Source organism: Spinacia oleracea, chromosome 1 (genome assembly GCF_020520425.1).
Source record: "Spinacia oleracea cultivar Varoflay chromosome 1, BTI_SOV_V1, whole genome shotgun sequence".
Taxonomy (NCBI): Eukaryota; Viridiplantae; Streptophyta; class Magnoliopsida; order Caryophyllales; family Amaranthaceae; genus Spinacia; species Spinacia oleracea.
The window spans coordinates 80,523,168-80,544,989 of record NC_079487.1 but is presented as its reverse complement, the minus strand read 5'-3'; the positions used below and the strand labels follow the sequence as shown (position 1 = coordinate 80,544,989).

Here is a 21,822-nt window from a genome sequence, read left to right as displayed (position 1 = left end):
ATGTTTTAATAGTTGCATTTTGAATGGTATTATAATTCTTTGAGTTTCTCATGAGAATTACCATGCACATAGACGGTCCTTACATTATCTCGTTTAACATTATCAGATTTACTTGGTACTTCGTACAATTTTACATTGCACTCGTTAGAAAAACATTGTAAAAATAACATAATTTTTTTGTCTTTTTAATGTTAAGATCCAACACAATGCTTAAAGCATGCATTTAAAAAAGAAGGGTCCAATATAGAAAATGAAAGTAATTAGAGCTAGGATGATGAATTGTTGAAATATTCAATTCAACCACCATAAAAGAAGGACAAAGATCTCTGATTGGCAGCAACATTCCACGTGTCAGAAGCCCACAAGCTCTCCCATTTGCAGAAATTCTGTGCAGAATTGTGACAATGGAATAGACAAGGTGATCAAACTAACCCAGAAAATTTCTGGGTGCATTTTGATTGGTTTCTTGGAAAATCTGGAGGATTCTCTTACCTGAAAATTAAAAGTTATTGTAAGTTTCTCATCATTTTAACGTTTATTAACATTTTAATTGTATTAAAAATGCAGATTTGTATATTTGTTTGTGGGCTGTAGATATGGGATTGCATGGTATTGTATTGCCTCATTTATGTTGTTGGATTTGCATAAAAAGTAATGCATGTGATTACATTGTATTCTTGCTTAAATTTAGATTCATTTTCTAGAATTACCACAGATAGTAATGATTTCAAAACCGGTCTCGAGTAGGGGGATTTCAGAGTCGCAAAGAATGCCCTGTTGATTTATTTTCATGAATCAATTGAAATCTCCTTCTATGGGACTAGAACAATTTGATAAATAAGCGGCGTTCTTGTGCACGTATGATGTTTGTTCTTCTCCACGAGTATTTAGATCTTGTTCATTATAACCTCTTGCATAGTTACATTAAAGCAAACTACTCATACAATGCTCGGATTCCCTGATATATGGTCGTTTGTAGTTTGGGTATCCTTTATGAATCAGTAATGGGAAAACCAACCGCCCCTTTTGAAGGGGTTGCCAGAGATTTTAAAGGAAGATTACCTTTCTACAGACATGATTGGCTTGGAGAAACCAGTGTCAAGTAAACTTTCGGACTCTTTTATCAAGTACTCCTTATATGGGAACAGGATCCTCTCCAGTTACTGGAATGCAATCTTTTTTTTTCCAAAAATAGAAAAATGATCTTCTATCTCATTCTTGTAACTGGAAATGATCCTCACCCCTTTCTCTCGAAGAGAGGCTTTAGCTTTACAGATGTGCTCAACAAATGCAGGATATTGGCTCCAACAACTTGTATATTTTTTGCTTCTGCTCTTCCTGTAATTGCATTTGGAGCGCAATTAAGTAGGGATACAGGTATTTCCATAACTTTTGTATACAACTTTTGAGTTTTTGCTTTCGGTTTTCTTAATTGATAATTTCCATTTGCTGTTAGATGGAAGTTTAAGCACAGTTGAGACACTTGTTTCCACGGCTATTTGTGGCATCATCCACTCTATATTTGGAGGGCAGCCGCTACTGATTTTAGGTGTGGCGGAACCCACGATAATCATGTACACTTACTTGTACAGCATATCCAAAAAATATGACAAAGTAGGGAAGGAGCTTTTCTTAGCCTGGGCAGCATGGTTAGCTTGGAACTTCTGACATTTCAAATGCTTAAGCTCTAGTATATATCATTCTTGACAAATGTTTTGATAATATATTTGTTCTCTTCTTTTTAGGGTATGCCTTTGGACAGCGCTTTTCCTGTTCCTTCTTGCAATATTCAATGCTTGCAATCTTATTAGTAGATTCACAAGGCTAGCCGGGGAGCTCTTTGGCATGTTGATTTCTGTTCTTTTTATGCAGCAGGCTATTAAGGTATGCCATGGGCGTCAACAAGAGGAATATTTACACATAAGAGAATTAATTTGATTTCTTGGCATGTTTTTGTGGCAATGGCAGGGTTTGATTGATGAATTTCATGCTCCACGTGGGAGAGAACATAAAGAACATGCGGATGATTTCCAGATGATTTATATGAATGGCTTGCTTGCTCTTCTCTTTTCCTTTGGGGTACTCTTTACTTCTTTAAGAAGCGTAAAAGCAAGATCATGGATATTTGGCACTGGTATTTTGATTTATCTTCTGTAGTTTTCTCTAGTTTTTTTCAGAAACAGAGGTTTGTCCAAAGCCACCTCAGTTTGTACAAAACCTACCCTGATTTTTCCAAAGTTTCTTACAATCAACACGTGTCCATCCTGGCTATCAATCTACACAACTGATCAAAATTTTCTGTATAAAAACTCTGCAGAAGACCCCATGAATATAGGCACACACGTACCTAGTAATTGGAATGAGGGCTAGGTGTACGGCTACAGTTTCTTCATTGTTCCCAGTAAAAGAGTTAGAAGTTTAAACTATTGTAGATCATTGGGGGGGAATGAAATTTGAGCAGTGAAATGTAACTTATGCCAGAACTGATAAAGTAAGGGGTGGTTTTAGGTTGATTTCTGTATTTGGCAATCTTGAAGTAACAGCTGGTGGTTTTTGTCAGGATGGTTTCGGAGCTTTATAGCAGATTATGGGGTTCCCTTGATGATCGTGGTTTGGACAGCATTGTCATATGCTGTCCCTAGCAGACTATCTTCCGATATTCCAAGGCGGCTTGATATTCCATCCCCTTGGGACTCTACCTCACAATCCCATTGGACAGTATCCAGGGTCAGTATACTTATTAGCTTTAAGAGAGTTAGAGAATTTTACTTGAGTAGTAAACGTTTTGTTGATAATTAATAAATGCTCCAGATTTGATTGTGTTTACATCTGAAAATAGCTAACAAGATATAATATTGGAATGCAGGATATGTCAAAGGTTCCCATTTTATACATCCTTGCAGCTTCTATACCTGCAGTGATGATTGCAGGACTTTATTTCTTTGATCACAGTGTCGCATCTCAGATGGCTCAGCAGCAGGAGTTCAACCTTAAGAAACCTTCTGCTTTCCACTACGATCTTTTCTTACTTGGATTTACGGTAAACTTGTTTCTAATGCTCACTGCTTATGAATAAGTCTAGGCTGAATAATATCTCTTACTTTTTTCTTTTCCTTTTCCAGACTTTGATCTGTGGTTTGCTAGGACTCCCTCCGTGTAATGGAGTCTTACCGCAAGCTCCTATGCACACTAAGAGCCTTGCTGTTCTAAGGAGGCAGGTTAGTGAGCGTCTTCATAGGGGTAAGAAAGGCGGGAAAAAAACCTACTTCCAATGTGATTTTCATTTAGTTCTTACACATTCGATTTATGGAACAAGTACAGTTGATCCGGAAGAAGATGATAGCCAAAGCTAAAGAATGCATACAACAGGATACTAGCAACATGGAACTGTATCAGAAACTGAAAGATGCCTTTTTGGAGACAGAACCTGCCCCTAATGTAGGTTGTTCTCGTGTATGAGCTGAGCTTGTTTAATTATAAAGTGATATTCTTGTAGATGTGAGGAGTAATGTCTCAATAGAAAAAACTAAAAAGACAGGCATGATGGGTTTTCCTGTGTGTGGTTTTCTTGCAGGAAGCAGCTATATCGAGAGAACTAGTAGGATTAAAAGAGGCTGTGATGAGTCAGAATGGGTATGTGAAGAAAATAGATCCAGCTAAACACATTGATGCTCACTTACCCATCAGGGTTTGTGAACAGAGATGGAGCAACCTGTTTCAGTCCCTACTTGTTGGGTTTGCGGTTGGGGCAATTCCCATAATAAAAAAGATACCTACATCAGTTCTATGGGGATACTTTGCATTCATGTCTCTAGATAGCCTTCCTGGAAATCAGTTCTGGGAAAGGTTGCCATTGCTACTTGTCACCCCAAGTCGTAGGTACAAGTAAGTCATCCTAGCTTAGTCTTTTAAGAGCATATAAGAGTAGATAAACTTAAAAAAGAGTTTGTGGTTAATTCTGGAAATGATGTTTGGCAGAGTGTTTGAAGGAAACCATGCTTCATTTGTGGAGTCAGTGCCATTCAAGTATATCATGACATTTACAGGACTCCAATTAGTGTACTTCCTATTTTGCTTTGGAGTAACATGGATACCAATAGTAGGGATTCTGTTTCCATTGCCATTCATCTTCCTAATACCTATCAGAGAATACTTGCTTCCCAAGGTGTTTCCATCTGAGTATCTTCATGAACTGGATGCTGCTGAGTACGAAGAAGTCATTGGTGCACCTCGGATGTCCATCAACTCAGGAGATAAACGATCCATATCCATAAATGTAAACTATTGCATCTTATGTTGTCTTACAGTGTCAGTCTTTTCTATCTTACTTGCTCATGATTTCCCATCCCATATTTGCCAGGATTGTTTAGCTGAATATCAAGAAATGGTTCTCTCTCCAATGACCAACATACCAGAAAGGGTTTGTTGCTATGCTCCTGCTTTCTTTAGTGATCTCAAGTCACATTTGTTTAAGCAGTAAAACAGGATACATGACGTTTCCTAGTGTGATTGTAGATTTTATTAATGTTGATATGTTGCATGACTGTAAAACAGGAACCAGAACCAGAACCAGAACCAATTGATATAAGCGATGATGGTGACAGAACACTGTATGACGGGGAAATATTTGATGCCATGACAACTCGAAGAGGCGAGCTAAAGCATAGAAGTATGAGTTCTCATAGATTTCAGGTAAACTCTTTTTATGTTTTACTCCGTACTAGATAACATCATAACAATGGTTAAGATGTTCGGAAAAGGTAATTGTTGTATTGTTGAATTCCAGGTATGACCAGAAGATGAAACTTGAGGATGCCAAGAATTTTTGCTGGTAACGTAAGTGACAGGCAGGTGCTACACCCCCAACATTTTGATGATTTTCTTTTACTACGTTATGGACAGAGCTTAGCTTATACACAGAAAACTATAAATTTGTTTACAATGGTTACTTCCTGTTAGTATTTACCAGAACATTTTCAGGCTCGTCACAAGTGGAATCAAAATAGAACCATAACAAATAAATGGAGACCACAAACAAACAAGTGAAATACTGTTGATATTTGAACTTGTATTTTACATTTCCAGAACTATCACACTATACATTATACAAGAATTGAAGTCTTTGGAGGATTAATGTAAATACCCTTCCAAAGATGATAGACTTATGTAAATACCCTTCCGGAGAATAACAAGAATGAAAATACAAAAAATTATGATGTCATCAATGTCGTAAAATTCTATCTAAACCTGGATTATAGAGTATGGATACATGTGTATGATGCTCACTATACACCAAAAGATTAAAGAACACAAGTGTGTATATGTAAAAGAACATGAATGAATATATGGTGGACCAGAACCACCAAGGCATCCATGGTCATTCATGACCAGTGATACTAACTTTATCACAACATTTTGTCTGTTCCTTTCCTAAAACAGAGTTAACATATTAAGCACCTTTTCATTTCTAATGGCTTTGCCAGTAGAATCTTCAATGTGTCAATTATATTCCAGAATTACGGATTATGTGATGATTCTGGTTTCTAGGCAAGATAAAGCTTACCGACTAAGGAGGACATTTAATTGTCTCTACGCGCAAAGGAGTGAGAGTTGATCACCGTCTCTAATAAGATCAATCTCATCAATTTCAGCACCATCTGCAGTAACTACTTTTGTACAATGACATCCAAATTTTTTACTTCCAATTTCAAGCAGTTCTTGCAGGGTCTTAGGTAACATAACAAGCTTTGTAGTCCCGCTCTTTTCTGGGCATCTAAGAATTACTCTAGATGTTTGGTTTCCCAATATATTAGAGAAACCACTGATATCAGCAGATTCACCTGCAAATATATTAAGTTTGTGATTAGCAATCAAAATAGACAACTAAGGATGAATAGGGATGTTAATGCTCACCTCTAGTGGCAGCTGAGACGAAGCCAAAGAGTGAGTTTTGAAAAGTGTCAACCTGACGCCTAGGGTTCTTGTCAACCTGAGTCATCTGAACTGCACCAGGAGGAACATTTATTGTACCGGTACTTGGATACTTGATGATCCTACCAGAAGGACCAGTTCCCTTGTTGGGAAATTTAGCAGCTGAATCGAGGCCAGCCTTTTTCTTAAAATCAAATAATTCCTTTATATCTTCTTTCCCTTGAAAATCTGCCAAACTTCTGGGTGTCCACCCATCCTCGTCGGCCTTGTCAATCTCTGCCCCTAGATCCAAAAGGAACTTTACAGCTCTAATATCTCCATTAGTAACTGCAGCATGAAGTGGTGTACATCCATCATTTCCAGCTAATGTTAGATCTCCACCATACCGGGCAATATCCTTTAGCAGCTGTAGATCATCCTGCTCTAGCGCATGACAAGCATATCTATACACGTCACCTAAAGCTAGATTGCCACCACGGTCTTTGAGTAGCTTGATCATAGACTCATGCTTCCCTGATATTGCATCCCAAAACGGAATATTCCCGTCCGAATCTGTATCAAGAAGAAATAACTTGTAAATCTTCTTCATGTGGGGAAATATAATTACAATCATCAAGCTAAAAAGAATAATTTATAACTAAAGGACACAAAACATGCATGAATACAAGATTGGTAAGAGTTGTTTCAAATATACCTTTGATATTTGTTTCTGCACCATATGCAAAAAGGATAGTAGCAATACTTTCGTTTCCATTGGCAGCTGCAATGTGCTGGTGCATTGATTTCCAGAAAAAGAGGGTGAGCGAAACAGAAAAGCCTCTCTCTCGTAAAGGAGAAGGAGGTTTTGGTTAAAATATACTATGAACAAAGGGCACTACATAGTACATACCAGGGCAGTGCGGCCATTCATGTCTCTCTCATCCGGATGACAGCCTCGTTTTAGCAAGTGCTGCAATAATGGTTCGTCATCTCTTGCGGCTGCAAAACATAAACTAAGAGGCAAATCCATTTGACCTTGAGCAAGCATTTTCTCAACATCTCTGAGGACCTCTTGCATTATTGGATCCTCCTGCTCTTTTAGATGCTGTACCAATAATTACCCATAACACAAAATTGATGTTAACTAAATGTTTTACTACAATTTAACTGTGGGATTATTATGCAATGTGCACCCTAATCTAAATAGATAAACAACTTAGTTACACAAACCTCGAGGAGGTTATTCATGATAATAGCTCCATCTCCAACATTTGCCTGGACAAGATTCAGAAGGGCAGTACGATTCAGACGCAGCAGCTGACACAATCTCTTGGTGCGAACAGTAAACAGTTGTGGTCTATAACAAAGAACACCTATCTCCCCACACACATCTCCAGCTTTAACCTCCTTAACAACCTGTCAATTAAACCCTACAATTATAAACTGTGGGCATTATGCACTTTCTGCCAGCGTTATGTAAAACAAAATTCAAATTCTTGCCTGTTCAACTCCAAGTTTCTGCATAATGAATTCCTACAAGAAATGCGTCAATCAAATGTCAGAAATTCTAATGTTCGTCATATATAAAGAAATATACTACGTAGTAAGTTAATTGAACCCATGTAAATGTCAGGTCATAAGACACTTAGCCAGAGAACCTAGTTGAGAGAGTTCATTCTTACCATTGTGCCGTGGACTAGCACATAGAGATCCGTTGGGGCTTCATTTTGTAAAATCACATCTTCTTTAGGAGGGAAGTATTCAGCTTTCATCTCCGAAACCTTAATTAGATGGGAAAGACAATATACATTAAAAAGAGGCGAGAATGAACATTACTAATAAGCAAGTATCTGAAAATAACAATTATATATTCACGCTAAATTATAGCCTCAAAAACATTATGATGTTTATTGTTTAAACTGATGTCAGATAAGGACCTCTCTAGTATAAAGGATAAACAAAATTCTTCCCACAATACTATATGAATAGTGAAAACAGCCAAGCAACAAAAAGGGATTTTGAGGAAGCAGAAACAACATACCAGCTGAAAAAGCAGGTCATTTGATACTCCGCGAAATAAATACACCTTATCAAGCAGAGAATAGAAGAGATAATGTGAAACACTTGATTTAATCGCCTTAGGAAGAGATTCGAGAACCTCTTGCTGTTGCAACCCTTCTGAATCAGCTCTGTATTTCAGGCACAAGTGAGATATCATTTGATCTTGGAGGCGAACAGGAAGCCTATTCCTTTGAGAAAAATTTGAAGCAGCTTGTATTTTGTCCCTCTATGACCCCTCAAGCAATACATACGACAAGTTAGCAGAGCAGTTTCAGTAGCAGTAAAAGTAATATCTGAACGTATCATTCCAGGTTATGATTTGATTACTGATTGCTTCAGTTAAATTTTTGAAGAGCAATCTCGAAAGACACAAAACCAGAAAGCAAGCAAGACTAAAAGAGCACTGAGAAAACAAGTGCGCACTTACAAAGTTTCGAGTTCGGCTAGTCCCATGAACCACCAAGTTTGTCATATTTCCTATCAAATATGCAGTCAGTCCAAGATTGAAGAGCATAAAGAAGATGTCGAAGACCATCTCCCTTATATTAACAGGGTGCAAATCACCATAACCCACTGTTGTGAGTGTGGTTATCGACCAATAAATTGAAGTCACATAAAGTAACCACAGATTCTCAGTCTTAAAGTTATGAAATGATAGAGCGATCCAAGTCTTTTTCGGGTCAGGATAATGGGCTGCCAGGAAAAAGTAAAAGCAGGCAGCACAGTGAACCGAAAAAAGAGTCACCTGCAATTGAGCAAGTTTTATGAAATATTAGGCGGGATAAAAATGGAATCCACTTTCATCAAAGCAGTTTTTACTTCTAAATTATACTTACACAAACTAATTTAGTGCATCGAATCCAAAAGTAGTTGATATTTCGATCCTTCTCCAATCTGTAAGTGAATCCGGTTAACATAAGTGTGAATAGAAGTGCGGTAATATAGTTTCCATACTCCAAGTTACAATGCCCATAATTTACCTGGAGAACATCTTACTGACTCTACGTAGACGCCAAAGACGTAACATATTGAAGAACCCGTAGGCACGGATACTGCCAGGGATGATTTTGTCAACAACTTCAGTAGGGACTGTTGATACGAAATCGAATATAAACCAAGTTCTTATGTATCTCCAAGCAATCAACTTTCGTTCATCAACCAGGAGATAAGTTTGTGGATCAAGATATGCGACGAAAAAGGTCAAAATGATATCAATAGCAAAAAATCCATTGACGATATTATCAAGTATAGCTAGGGTTTTGATTGGTTTATCAAGGAATCCAAATTCGAATGGAGACACCCATGATGTATAGAACACCAAAAGTACTAAAAACATCTCCCATATTCTGCACAAAAATTATTTTCAGGAATTCAGGATACATATATAAGGAAGACTATATGCAGTTTAGCAAAATCAAAGAAGCTTTAAAGAATGCATTGTAACTGGAACAAATCTTTATTTGTTTCTCGCCTTGTGAAAGAGGTAGAAAAAGAAATTCTAGACTTCCAGATGCAAATCAATCAATTCAAGTGCATATAAAAATGCAAAAAGTGTAACATAATTTTTTTTTAAAAAAAACTGTAAGTTAACTACTCCAATACTGAACATATACTGAAGATCGCAACAAGCCGAGTTGAACTAGTCGTCTGATCAACTTGACTAGACCGGTTAATTAAACATAAGTTTCAAACCTGCTTAAACCAAATCAACCTCAAGCAGCTCAAGTGTTGGATTGACACATTGAATTATAAAACAAGTATTGAAATCAACCTTATGTGACTGTGGTATGTAGTAGACTTTCCCAAACTTACCAAATCCTAATTACTCAGACCCAAAACTGAACCATACTTGAATTTACCCAAAGCTGAACTTCATGGCAAAATTCATTGAATAATCTTGATAAACTAATTGACAATAGATCCAAATACGAGTCAATGAGAATTCGAACAAACCCAGAATCTGCATAGTAATTCTATCACATGAACTCTATGACCTAATCACCTACAGTAAACTGACTCAAAGGAACCCAATCTGATCGACCCCTTTTCCCTGTACATCCAAATTTAGTGTGCTTTTATCATGATCACTCCATCCAAATTCAGTGTGCTTGCTTCTAGGAGATAAATTGATGTTATTTTTTATTTTTATTTTTGACAGAAATTGATGTTATTGGAGTACTTGTTTAGTCAAAATAATTTTCTGTTTTGGACCTGTAACTGAAACGGATTTGTCACCCTAGACTACAAACTCAAAGCTCACTACATTAGCTAGCTGGATAAACTATCATAATCACTCCAAATTCAAGGCATCATTCCTAGCTTTGACCTCCATTGAACAATAAATCAAAGGAAAATTATATACCCAGTCCTTAACGACCTACAAAATTAATTACACCAACTCGACGTGTGATTAAGTCATGCATTCCTAAACCTAATTACCGGGAAATCAATAAAAAATAAATAAATAAACAACCTAAATAATGTAGTAATAAAATTATCTATAAAAAAAATGTAGTAGTAAAATTAAACTAAAAACACAGATCAATTCTAACATTTTTGCATGCAATTCAAGCTATACAACCCTTCTCCACTCTCCAAATATCCCACCAAAAAACTAAAGTGAAACCAAAAAAGAAAAAGGCAATTGCATCAAGAAATTGAAACCCCAGATGAACAAATCATACAACAAATCGTATTGTGTAGTATAAAGAAGTTGATAAAAAAATTAACCTATAACGGGGATTAAAAGGCGAAACAGTGGAACGATGAAGAAGAACACCACGATTACTTCGAGCTCCAAGAGAAGGAAGAACTCCGTTAGAGAGACTATAATGACTTGACCCTTCAATTTCAACTTCAAATTCTTTAATTCTTCTTCCACAAATTGGATTCTTAAACCAAGTGAAGCTGTTCATCTTTCAAATTTTGGTCACTTTTCTCTCTCCTCTGTTTTTCTTGCCACTATTCCTCTGTTTTTCGACACTGCCTTCATTTCACCGGCATCGTCGGTTTTGTAATTATAGTACTAAAAGGGAGTGACAGAATAATTTTTTTGTTTTATACTTTTAATGGAAAGATTAAAGGGTACCTTTTGTAATTAAAATAGAATTTTGGGGGTATCAATATTTTCGTTGACTACTGGTCTAATGGCCGGCCGGCTATCTAAATTGAAATTATGTGGAATCACGAAATTATTGGATCGTTCTACTTCCATGTTCTTTCCACTAAGCACGCTATTAAGGTTTTATTCACATCGCTTAATTTATATAAGGTGTTATCGTTTGAATTTATTAATCAAGATTTTAATTTATTTCTACTCTCATCGCCCCCATTTTATTTTTTGCATATTCTATTTTGGGTATCTCATTTTAAATTTTTACGTTTGGAACATTACTTTTTATATTATAAAAAATATTCCGTCAAAAATTGTGAAATGATTATTTAATCAATTAAATGCATTAGTTCATTTAATCTCTCACACTTTTTCAATGTCAGATTTTGGATAAAAGTGAAAATATTATAAATAAACGTAATTTGCATTTGTTTAAATAAAAAAAGACGGAATCTCAATTCATAGTCGTTAAATCACATGTAATATCAAACGTAAAAAAATAAATAAATAAAGGTTAGAGGATAGTATTTGGTTTAGACTATACTAAGGATAAATAATAGGTTCTTGATATTAACCAATAAGTGGAGAGGAGTTGTGAAAAATAGCTAAAATATGTGGAATTGGACTACTTCGTATGAAGTTATTTTATCCCTGTCAATCTAATTAAAGAGATGGAAAAAATTAATACTACCCCTGGAGTTTTAAACTTTTAACTCTATTTTTGAGGGAATTAATCATGTCAATTAAACACTAATTACGTCGATTACGGTCTTAATTGTGTCGCTTACCTACATAAGATGTTATGGTATAAATTTAATATATTCTATATTTTTTTGGCTGGTTTTGATTCTATTAAGAACGTACACTCATAATAAGTTGTTGAAATAAACTGATAAAGTGAAAAGAAGTTGGGAAAGTAATATGAAGTTGTAGAATTGATACATAAGGTTATTTGTCACCTTTACCATCTACGGAGTACTCTATACTAAAAGTTGAAAAGATATCGCCACTATAAATATGCTTAAGTTTTAAACTTTCTACACTATTAGCAAAAGAAATTAGAGTAAAGATAATTACGCATCTTAATTGATTTCGGGTGTGGATAACGTGATAATTCATGACCAGCCATTGATACTTTTTCTAAGAAAAATCTAAATCAACATACTGCATATATTAAAGATCCCCCTTTGGCTTGAGCTAGATCCCAAATATTGGGATTTGTGATGAACTTGCCATTAATATAGTCTATCCTTTTGGGGAGATATCCTCCTAACATTAAATGGTAGCGTTGCTTCCTTTCTACTACTAGCAAAACCAATCTAGTAACTAGTAAGGGTATGTGTTCAAGTGGAAAATCCTTATATTGATGGCAATGTCGATGGTGAAGGCTACCAAATATCTTAACTATAATAAATGTGACATACGGAGTTTTATTCTATCACAAGGAGTGACCCGAACCTAAATAAAATAAATGTGACATATGAATTATAGATCCTTCTAAGTGACCCGAATCTAATTAATAAAGGGGGAAAAATTATATGACTCCAATTTATGTGTTTGAAGGTGGAGTTGGATGCTCGGAAGAGCCAAATAAGAAAAATAAGCAAACAATACCAACTTCTTTGTCTAATAGCTTAAGAACTAATCTTAAACTACTTTTTTCGTTTCAAAAAAATTAAAACACATTTAGTTTTGTCACTATTCATGTACTAACTTTAAATCTTTGACCATATGTTTTTACTAATACACTAAAAGTGAATGTTACTAATAAATGTAGGTGGATTGATTTCATTGCATATTTTCATAATATTAATTTCAAAATTTTAAAAAAGAAGTATAATTAGAAGTATTTACGGTCAAAATTGTGCCTAGTCAAACGTGCTAATCAAAGTATCGCAATTTTTTTGAAACGACAAATTATTAGATAACAGAACCATAAGGCATTTCGTTTTGATGATTAAGAGTAAGTACGTATTGGAAATGATTAAACATGATTGGCCTAATAAGAACTGATTACAACTTATTAAAACTGATCGGTAACTTGGGAAAGTAAACTTATAGAACCTGATTGGTACTTATAGCAATTTGTTTGAATGTATCCAAACTGAAACTGTTTTTTCAAGGTGAATAGAACACATCCTAAGTCATTGCGAATGATATTAAATTCCTTTTTGATGGGGATATTAAAGTCAACTAGGCAATTCGAAGAAATACTTCAATAAATTTGGGTGAGTATCCAAATACTCCGTATATAGCGAAATGGACAACCATTGGAGTATAGGTGATACCGGATCATGCGTTGCTTGAATGCCCATTAAAGTCCAAAGAGTTATGCCCAATCCCGAAAAAACTAATTTGGTCCAAGAAAATCCTTTCTAAAGGTCAAAATATTATCGAACGCCTTACCGAAAAGACCACTTTAATTGCTTAACTAATTAGTTACAGTGCTTAACTAATTAGTTCTATTGCTTTAACTTATATGACACCAAATGTGTTATATTTTGTGTAAGTACGCCTTATAATCGTAAAATAATATCCAGATGTTGTTGCTGAAAGCCTGAAAGTAATGCCCGAAAACGAGTAAAATCGATCAAGGGTCAGGCAATAGTTGATAAGCTCAACCATTACTTAAATTTTCATGGCATGCACTAACAAAATAGTGCAAAGAAAAGATGGGTGGAAAAAATCAAATAAAAAAGGAAACTAGTAAATTTACCTATAACGGGGATCGAATGGGGCAACAATGAAGCGTTTGAGGATGTTGCCGCGATTGCTACGAGCACCAAGAGAAGGAAGAATGCCATTGGAAAGGCTGTAATGGCTTGTCCCATCTATTGAAGTCTGATGATCGACATCGTTCAGTTTATCAGCACATACTGAACTCTTAAAAAAACTGTTCATTTTTCACAATTCACAAACCCCCTTCTTTTTTTTTAAAAAAATTATTTATTTCTTAAAAAACCATCTTCTGTTTTTCATTTCTTTTTTCTGCTGTTTCGAAGGCCAACATCTTTCTCTTTTCAGATGCTGCATTTTTATGGTGGATTTTCTGTATTATATAACTAATTTTTTCAATTTTATTACATTTCCTAGATAAGTATTAGTTTAATTAATCTTTAATTACAAAAAAAAATGGATTTTTTGAATTAAGAAATTGAAAATGATTGAAGTTTAAGTTGACTTCCAATCTTCCATGACAGCTAGGTGTTAGCCTTGCTAAGTCAAGTGAATAGTGTCCGTTAACGTGAAAGTAACAGCCAATTAGAATCCCCTAAAATAAAAAACACTCCAATATAATATAGGACACATATTTGTTGAATTATTAGAGCGTCACGTAGCAAATATATTGGTTTCGGCCAATGAAAATGAGAATCTAATTTGTTTTTGAATTAAAAAAGTCAAGTGCCACGAAGGTATTTTAATTAATTAATTAAAAATATACACAACTCCATCCAAAATCAAATATTCTAATAATTAAAAAAAATCTAAAATGAAATTCAATCCAAAATCATAAATACATCTAAAATAAAATTTTATCCAAAATCAAACAATAATCCAATATTAGAGCGTCACGTAAAAAAATCTAATGGTTTCGCCAAAAATACTTAAATAGTTTAACTGAATGGACTTTGCTATAAATGTTTAACATATATAATGATACAAAATACTCCCTCCGTATTTATTTAAAAGATACACTTGGCCGGGCACGGGTATTAAGAAAAAGAATTGAATGAAATAAAGTAATAAAACAAGTGGGTTGATTAGATATTTTAATAAGAAAAACAAGTGGTGAGTGGTGACCATGTCATTTTAGGGAGTTGGGGGTGGGGTTGGATTGTAGATATATTATTTAATTAGATGGTGGGGTTGATAAGTTACTAAAAATGGCAAGTGTATCTCTTAAATAAATACGGCCGAAAAAGGCAAGTGTATCTCTTAAATAAATACGGAGGGAGTACTAAATACAAATTTGTGCATCGCACGGGGTTAAAACTAGTAAAAAATAATACGAAGTAAAAAAAATATATATATACGGAGGCTAAACGGTTATACTTTGCAAGGATATACTACGCATAAACCCATGGAGCCAATTAATAATTAAGTAACAAAATAGTGTATAACTACATGTCTACATTCGATATTTTAAATGACAAATACTCCATTATAACCTTGCAAAGTTACGTGATTTAATTTCCATTATCTAAACTACGGGGTAATATATATTTTAAAACAAAATGTTTTGGTTTCTATGTGGTCAAGCTTTGATTTCTGTATTTTTCTTTTCTTTTTTCAATTGATTTATCCTAAAAAATCCTAATTTTTTTAAAAGAAACAAAAATACCGCATGACTCTCTCTAATGTTATTTACATTTTTTATTAATATTATTTACGTTCATAACATCATATTTCTTTCATTGATGTCAGAATAAATTAATTAGAGCAAGATCAAGGGGTTTTGTTTTAAGATTTTCTTCAATTTCCATGTCATCATTTCATTAATATTAAACAATTAATTTATTGTTAAGACTTCTTAATATTCAATCAAATTTAGCTCTTCACCCATTAAATCATTTAAGACTTGTAAATTTATGTACAATATCATTTTATTATTTTATTTAACTCACATACCAAGTCTTAAGTTGAGTTTTAGATTTTAAAGACTCAATTTAAGACTTTGATAAGACTCGTCTACTTCAATGCTACAATTTCTATGTGTGTGATCTTAAGACAGATGAGTCATATGCCACGTCAGCACAACTCAAGTCTTAAAACTTGGGGCTGATCATGCTCTTACTTAAGCGTCCCTTCAACTCAAATATCAATGTATATCATTATGGATACTTTTGATTAAAACATACGGACTATAACCATACTCCAGCACACACTACAAGAATTTGTATCTTTAATGGCAACCTAATAACGACGGGTCAAAAATACCGTCGTAAAAGGCTTTTGCGACGGGGATAACAACCAAACAAAGACGGGAACAACCGTTGCAAATATCTTTGACGGGTTAACGACGAGATTTTTTGTTAATGACGGCCCCCTTTTATGACGGGTTCGTGACAAAAATTTTCATCATTAAAACGATTATTGGCCTTTAGCGACGGGATTTCCCGTCGTTAATGGTACAATTTCTTGTTGTGACATGCTAAAAACTAGTTTAGCTTAATGCACCTTGAAAATGAGTTGAAAGTAAGTCGCATCTATTTGGGAAAAAGAAATTAATTATACACCGTATACGTTTTTATAGTATATATGGGCGACTTTAAGAGTGATTAGTGTGATAATGATAGTATACATGAATATATATATAGATTAAGAAAATTATGAAATGATTAATTAAGGAATGACTTTGTCAATTGTCATAGTATCGAATTATGGATGATTAATGATTAATAAATATAAATCTACGATGACATTCTTCCCCCCCCCCTCCCTTTTTTTAATAAAATAGTCAAATTCCTTCAAAAATTTAGCTATTTCCGACCCTTGGTTTAATTTTTCATGTTTTTGTCTTCAGATTCAATAAAATTACGTCGTTTGAGTGTACTAAGTTCCCCTATGGTGGGGTTAGTTGAGTATTTGGGTTTGGTGTAGTTTTGGTGGAGTATTGTTGTGAATTCAGTTCGTTGATAAAGAATTATACGAGATCGAACCAGTTATGAAATTTTCAAATTGACTTAGATGAATCGGATTGAAATCCTACTTGCGGCTACAACAAATTGTTACATCTTCTCTCAGAAAAGGCTGTGTGTTCCAGCGATATGTGCGATAGATGTCCCACAATGCAAATCTTCCCAACAATGGTAATTTTGATGAAGGAATACCTATTTTTTATTCAATTTGTTATGTATTTGTTAAATTCGATTTATGTTGTAGATGTGTATGACTTTTTATTAATGAATTGATTTTACATTCAAAAAAGTATACCCCGTACTAGAGATGAAACCTTAATTACTAATGAAATACGAAATAATTATTTTAGATGGAGAAATATAACAAAATTTTGGAAGGTAAGGACAACGGAGTACTAACAAATTGTCTTGATATGATTTTGTGATTTTGTCTGATCCAGACCTCTAATAACTTATGATACATTTTCCATGGATGTGAGGATATTTGGCTTAACACGCATGCGACATTTTGGTTGAAGATGGTCATCCGGGTTATGGTGAATAGCGGTATTGTCGTCAGCGTACAATGTAGCCATGACTTGGTGGCAAGTAGTGACGTAAGGTTGTCGGAATTGGTTGTAAAAAAAACCAGAATTTTCTGGTTGGATAAATTCACTACTTTCTTAGCTGGGTGTAAAGAGAATGAAGCCAAGGTTTCAATTGGTCATGGGGCAGTTGTATCTTTGCCTCCTTAAGGTTTGACCTTTGACTTGCAATTTGTCACAATTAATACCATAATCTATTAATCTGTTCATACTTTTTTTCTTTGCTGTTTGGTATGCTCATTAATAATTCTACGTAGTATGTCCATACTCTACCCATCTTCTTCACTTATACTCCCTCCGTCCCGGAATACTCGACCCGGTTTGACCGGCACAGAGTTTAAGGGACTTGAATTGACTTATTTAATTTAATAGGTAGTAGTTGATAGTGGGGTATTATTTTAATGTAGTTAGTGGGAGGTGGGTTAAGAGGTGGGGTTGGGGGAGAGTAGGGGTTGAATTTTTAATTATTTTTTGTATGGAGTAGGGGGTAGGTGGGTTAATAGGGGTGGAGTGAGAAATAATATAATATTGTTAAATATTTCCATTTTTAGAAACAGGTCAAGTATTAAAGGACGGCCCGATAAGGAAAACAGGTCAAGTATTCCGGGACGGAGGGAGTATACTCTATCCGTTTTTAAATAATAGGGACATTTACGCATTTCACAACAACCAAGATAAATGATTGAAAAATAGATAATAGTATGGAAAAGTGGAATATTGTAAGAAAAATAATAATTACAAATTAGTTTGAGTGGAGTGGCGTAGAAAATAGGTTGAGTAGAAAATTATGAGTAAAATTAAATATAAAAATAGATTGAGTACAATGTTGTAAATAAAGTGGGAAAATGAAGGGTGTGAATACATTAAATATGGTGAGTCATCCATCTAAAAGTAGAATAAAGTAGAGTGTTCCTATTAATTTAAAACACCTATATATGGAAACCATCCTCATTATTTTCCAAATGGAGGGAGTAGTTACTAATCTTTTATGCACGTGATGCTGAAGGAAATAATGTCATTGGTCCAAGTATACATTCAATGCTAAGTCTAATAAATGCAGTTCAGTATATTAATTAATTATGCAAGTTAATAATTCAGTGAGATCAAGTGAATTGTATGCCTATCTAGAGACCGCTTCAGTTCAAGTGGAATTAATAATATTAATCCACAACTTACTCTTGACTGAACCCATAGGGTCACACAAATAGTACGTGAACGGATCAAGTATTTAAGTGAATTAAATACTCCATTTATGGATATTCGGAATCGACGGATCTCGGTTCCAATGGGAGCTGAAATCGTCAAAAGGCAAATTATGAATACTCCGAAACGATGATATTGCCGGAAACGGAAATATGGATCGTATCGAAAATATAAATATTATCCAAGTCGTAGATGTTGCCGGAAACGGAAACATGGTACATATCGGAAAATATTATCGGAAATGGAAATATTGCCGGAATCGGAAATATTGCCGAAATCGGAAATATGATTGGAATCGGAAATAAATTTCGGAAACGAAAATATTAAATATTTGTTCGAAACGGTAATTAATTCCGGAATCGGAAATATTAAATATTGTTCGAATCGGAAAAAAATGAATTCCGGAATCGAAAAACGAATTGGAAGCGCGACGTACGAAATAAATATCAGACGAGCTTGCTAGACGCAAGGCCCAGCACGAAGCTAGGCCCGCGCCTAGCGAAGCTCACGCAGCAGCGAGCAACAAAGCAGCAGCCCGCGCCGAGCAAAGCAGGCCCAGCCAAGCGCAAGGCAAGGCCAGGCCCAGCCAAGGCAAGGCAGCAGGCTGGCAGCGCCCTCGCGTGGGCCGCGTGCCAGCGCTGCTGGGCCGCGCGCGCACGGCGCCCTTCATGGGCTGCTTGTGCGTGTGTGTGTTGTGTTCGTGCATGCCTCGAATCCTTAGACGCTTAGGATTTTTTTGGTTAGTTGTTTTCCTAAATCCACTAGATTTAGTCGTTTAATTAAACACTAAAATACAAAGAATTAATTTAAGTTGAATTCTAATTGAATTAGTAAATTGAATCCTAGTTGATATCTAAGTCCGATAATTCCTCCCTATAAATAGGTGATGAATAAATCACAATTTATACAACATATTCATAAGTATTCATATAGTTTTAAGATTAAACTAAGCTTAATAATTTGCCAAATAATTAAGTTCGAATAACATAAAACCCTAGACTATATTCTAGTTAATTGAATCTAAGGCGGATCCGAACTTGTTGTGGATATCTACGGAGGGACTACGCTTGGAGTCCTAAACTTGTTCTTGTTCTGTTTGGGAGCAGCTAGGGAAGGCACGCGTCACATGTGTGTATCCTAAATTATGCTAATTGACTATGTGGCAACTAATTTGGATTCCTGGCTTTATGGTTTTCCGCATGAAATATATGTTTTATATTTGTCATAACCTAACATATGCATGCTGATATAAGAAAAAAAAATGCATTATTATATCTTAGCCTGAAATTACATGAGGCTCTTTATAATGTCTTATGGCCATTTTCTTGCTTAGCGGTCTATAAAGTTCATAAAACGGGTGAAAAGGCTATGACGGTGGCAAGCAACCACGATAAAAAGTGAGTATATGGCAGTTTAGGAGGTTGTGACTTTGTAAGTAGATGGTTACTATCAAGGAGAAGGCGGTTTTTTTTTTGATAATTAGGGTTTGTATATTATTGATATAAGGGGGAGATTTCCAGTCAATCTGGAATCATAACAAACACTCAGTCCTAAGACTTACATGAAGGAAATAATGCCCTTGGTCCAAGTATTCATTTAATGATAAGTCTAATAAATGTGGTTCAGTATTAATTATACAAGTTAATAATTCAGTGAGATCAAGTGAACTGAATGCCTAGCTGAAGGAAATAATGCCCTTGGTCCAAGTATGCATTCTATGTTAAGTCTAATAAGTGCGGTTCAGTATTAATTAACAAGTTAATAATTCAGTGAGATCAAGTGAGCTGAATGCCTAGCTAGAGGCCGCTTCAGTTCAAGTGGAATTAATGATATTAATCCACGGCTTACTCTTGACTGAACCCGTAGGGTCACACAAATAGTACGTAAACGGATCAAGTATTTAATGGCATTAAATACTCTATCTATGGATATTCGGAATCGACGGATCTTGGTTTCAGTGGGAGCTGAGATCGTCACAAGCAAGAAATGAATACTCCGGAAACGATGATATTGCCGGAAACGGAAATATGGATCGTATCGGAAATATAAATATTATCCAAGTCGTAGATGTTGCCGGAAACGGAAACATGGTACGTATCGGAAAATATTATCGGATATGGAAATATTGCCGGAAACGGAAATATTGTCAGAATCGGAAATATTATCGGAATCCGAAAATAATTCCGGAAACGGAAATATTAAATATTTGTTCGAAACGGAAATAAATTCCGGAATCGGAAATATTAAATATTGTTCGTATCGGAAATGAATTCCGGAACCGGGAATTTAATCGGAAGCGTATCGTACGAATAAGCATCGGACGAGGCCTGCGGGACGAGGGCCCAACACGAAGCCAGGCCATCGCCCAGCAAGCCAAGCGCGCCACACGAACAGCCAAGGCCACGCCAGGCCCAGTGCAAGGCCAGGCCCAGCAGGCCATGGCAGCGCGCGCAGCGCGTGCAGCGATGGGCTGCGAGCTGTGCTGCTGCTCGCTTGGGCTTGCGGCTCGCGTGGGCCGAGCGGCCGTGTGGGATGTGCGCGGGCATGGCCTGCACGCTCGTGGGTCATGCTCGTGTAGAGTTTGTGTTCACATACGAACCCTAAATTGTGTAGGATTTGTTTGATGATTAAATTCCTAATCCTAAAAGGATAAAATTAATTAATTAGAGTCCTACTAGGATTCTAGTTTAACTAATTAGTATCCTAATAAGATTCCAGTTCCTTTTCCATACCTCTATAAATAAGGGCCTAGGGTCATTATTTGCAGGAGCGATTGAAGTATTCAAAGGGTAAGTTTTTGAAATAAAATTAACCATACACTTGCAAACACTAGCCGAAATTCCTAGTAACCTTAAGGGCGATTCTAGTTGGTCTAACTTGAGGCGGATCCGGACGTACTGTGGACTATCTACGGAGGGATGACATTTGGAGTCCTAAAGACTTGTTCTTGTTCGGTTCGGGCGCAGCTAGGGAAGGCACGCTACAACATGTATGCATCAATTCTATGCTAAATAATTATGTGAATATAATATGCTTTCCTGGCTTTATGGTTTTTCCGCATGATTTATGAATTGTCATATGTATCATAACCTAACAGTGGTATCACGAGCCTCTTATTATTTTCATAATCTAAATTGCATAAACATGGTTAAATATTACAAATTTGCAAGAATTAAAAGGGGTGATTAATTTTCGTAATTGTTAATTAATTGCAAATTGCGTTTATTTGATTATACGTACGCAGTTTTTCGGCAGTTTCTTCGTTACTCATCCAAATCGAGTGATTTTTGTGTCAATTCCGCATGTAAAAGGC

The 21,822-nt window shown here is 35.5% G+C and overlaps 2 protein-coding genes across 3 annotated transcripts; one reads left to right on the top strand and one right to left on the bottom strand.

Annotated features, from left to right (window-relative positions):
* Positions 1-116: 116 nt before the first annotated feature.
* Positions 117-5,202, top strand: LOC110805861 (probable boron transporter 7). The gene is made up of 15 exons (XM_022011485.2): positions 117-511; positions 980-1,102; positions 1,295-1,377; positions 1,457-1,649; positions 1,746-1,884; positions 1,969-2,134; positions 2,561-2,727; positions 2,867-3,040; positions 3,123-3,218; positions 3,322-3,438; positions 3,575-3,885; positions 3,979-4,276; positions 4,361-4,420; positions 4,555-4,692; positions 4,787-5,202. Exons 2-15 carry the CDS (start codon positions 1,005-1,007, stop codon positions 4,790-4,792), a joined length of 2,046 nt encoding a protein of 681 aa, XP_021867177.2. The 5' UTR covers positions 117-511; positions 980-1,004; the 3' UTR covers positions 4,793-5,202.
* Positions 5,023-14,118, bottom strand: LOC110805860 (potassium channel AKT1). Of its 2 annotated transcripts, none has more exons than XM_022011483.2 (12): positions 13,800-14,118; positions 8,952-9,317; positions 8,808-8,865; positions 8,399-8,716; positions 7,952-8,197; positions 7,593-7,691; positions 7,411-7,443; positions 7,141-7,326; positions 6,821-7,015; positions 6,626-6,701; positions 5,914-6,483; positions 5,023-5,840 (listed from the first exon to the last, which is right to left on the bottom strand). In XM_022011483.2, exons 1-12 carry the CDS (start codon positions 13,982-13,984, stop codon positions 5,590-5,592), a joined length of 2,583 nt encoding a protein of 860 aa, XP_021867175.2. In that variant the 5' UTR covers positions 13,985-14,118; the 3' UTR covers positions 5,023-5,589. The 2 variants fall into 2 exon arrangements, with proteins under 2 accessions (XP_021867175.2, XP_021867176.2); XM_022011484.2 differs by lacking the exon at positions 13,800-14,118 and adding an exon at positions 10,702-11,245.
* Positions 14,119-21,822: the final 7,704 nt, after the last annotated feature.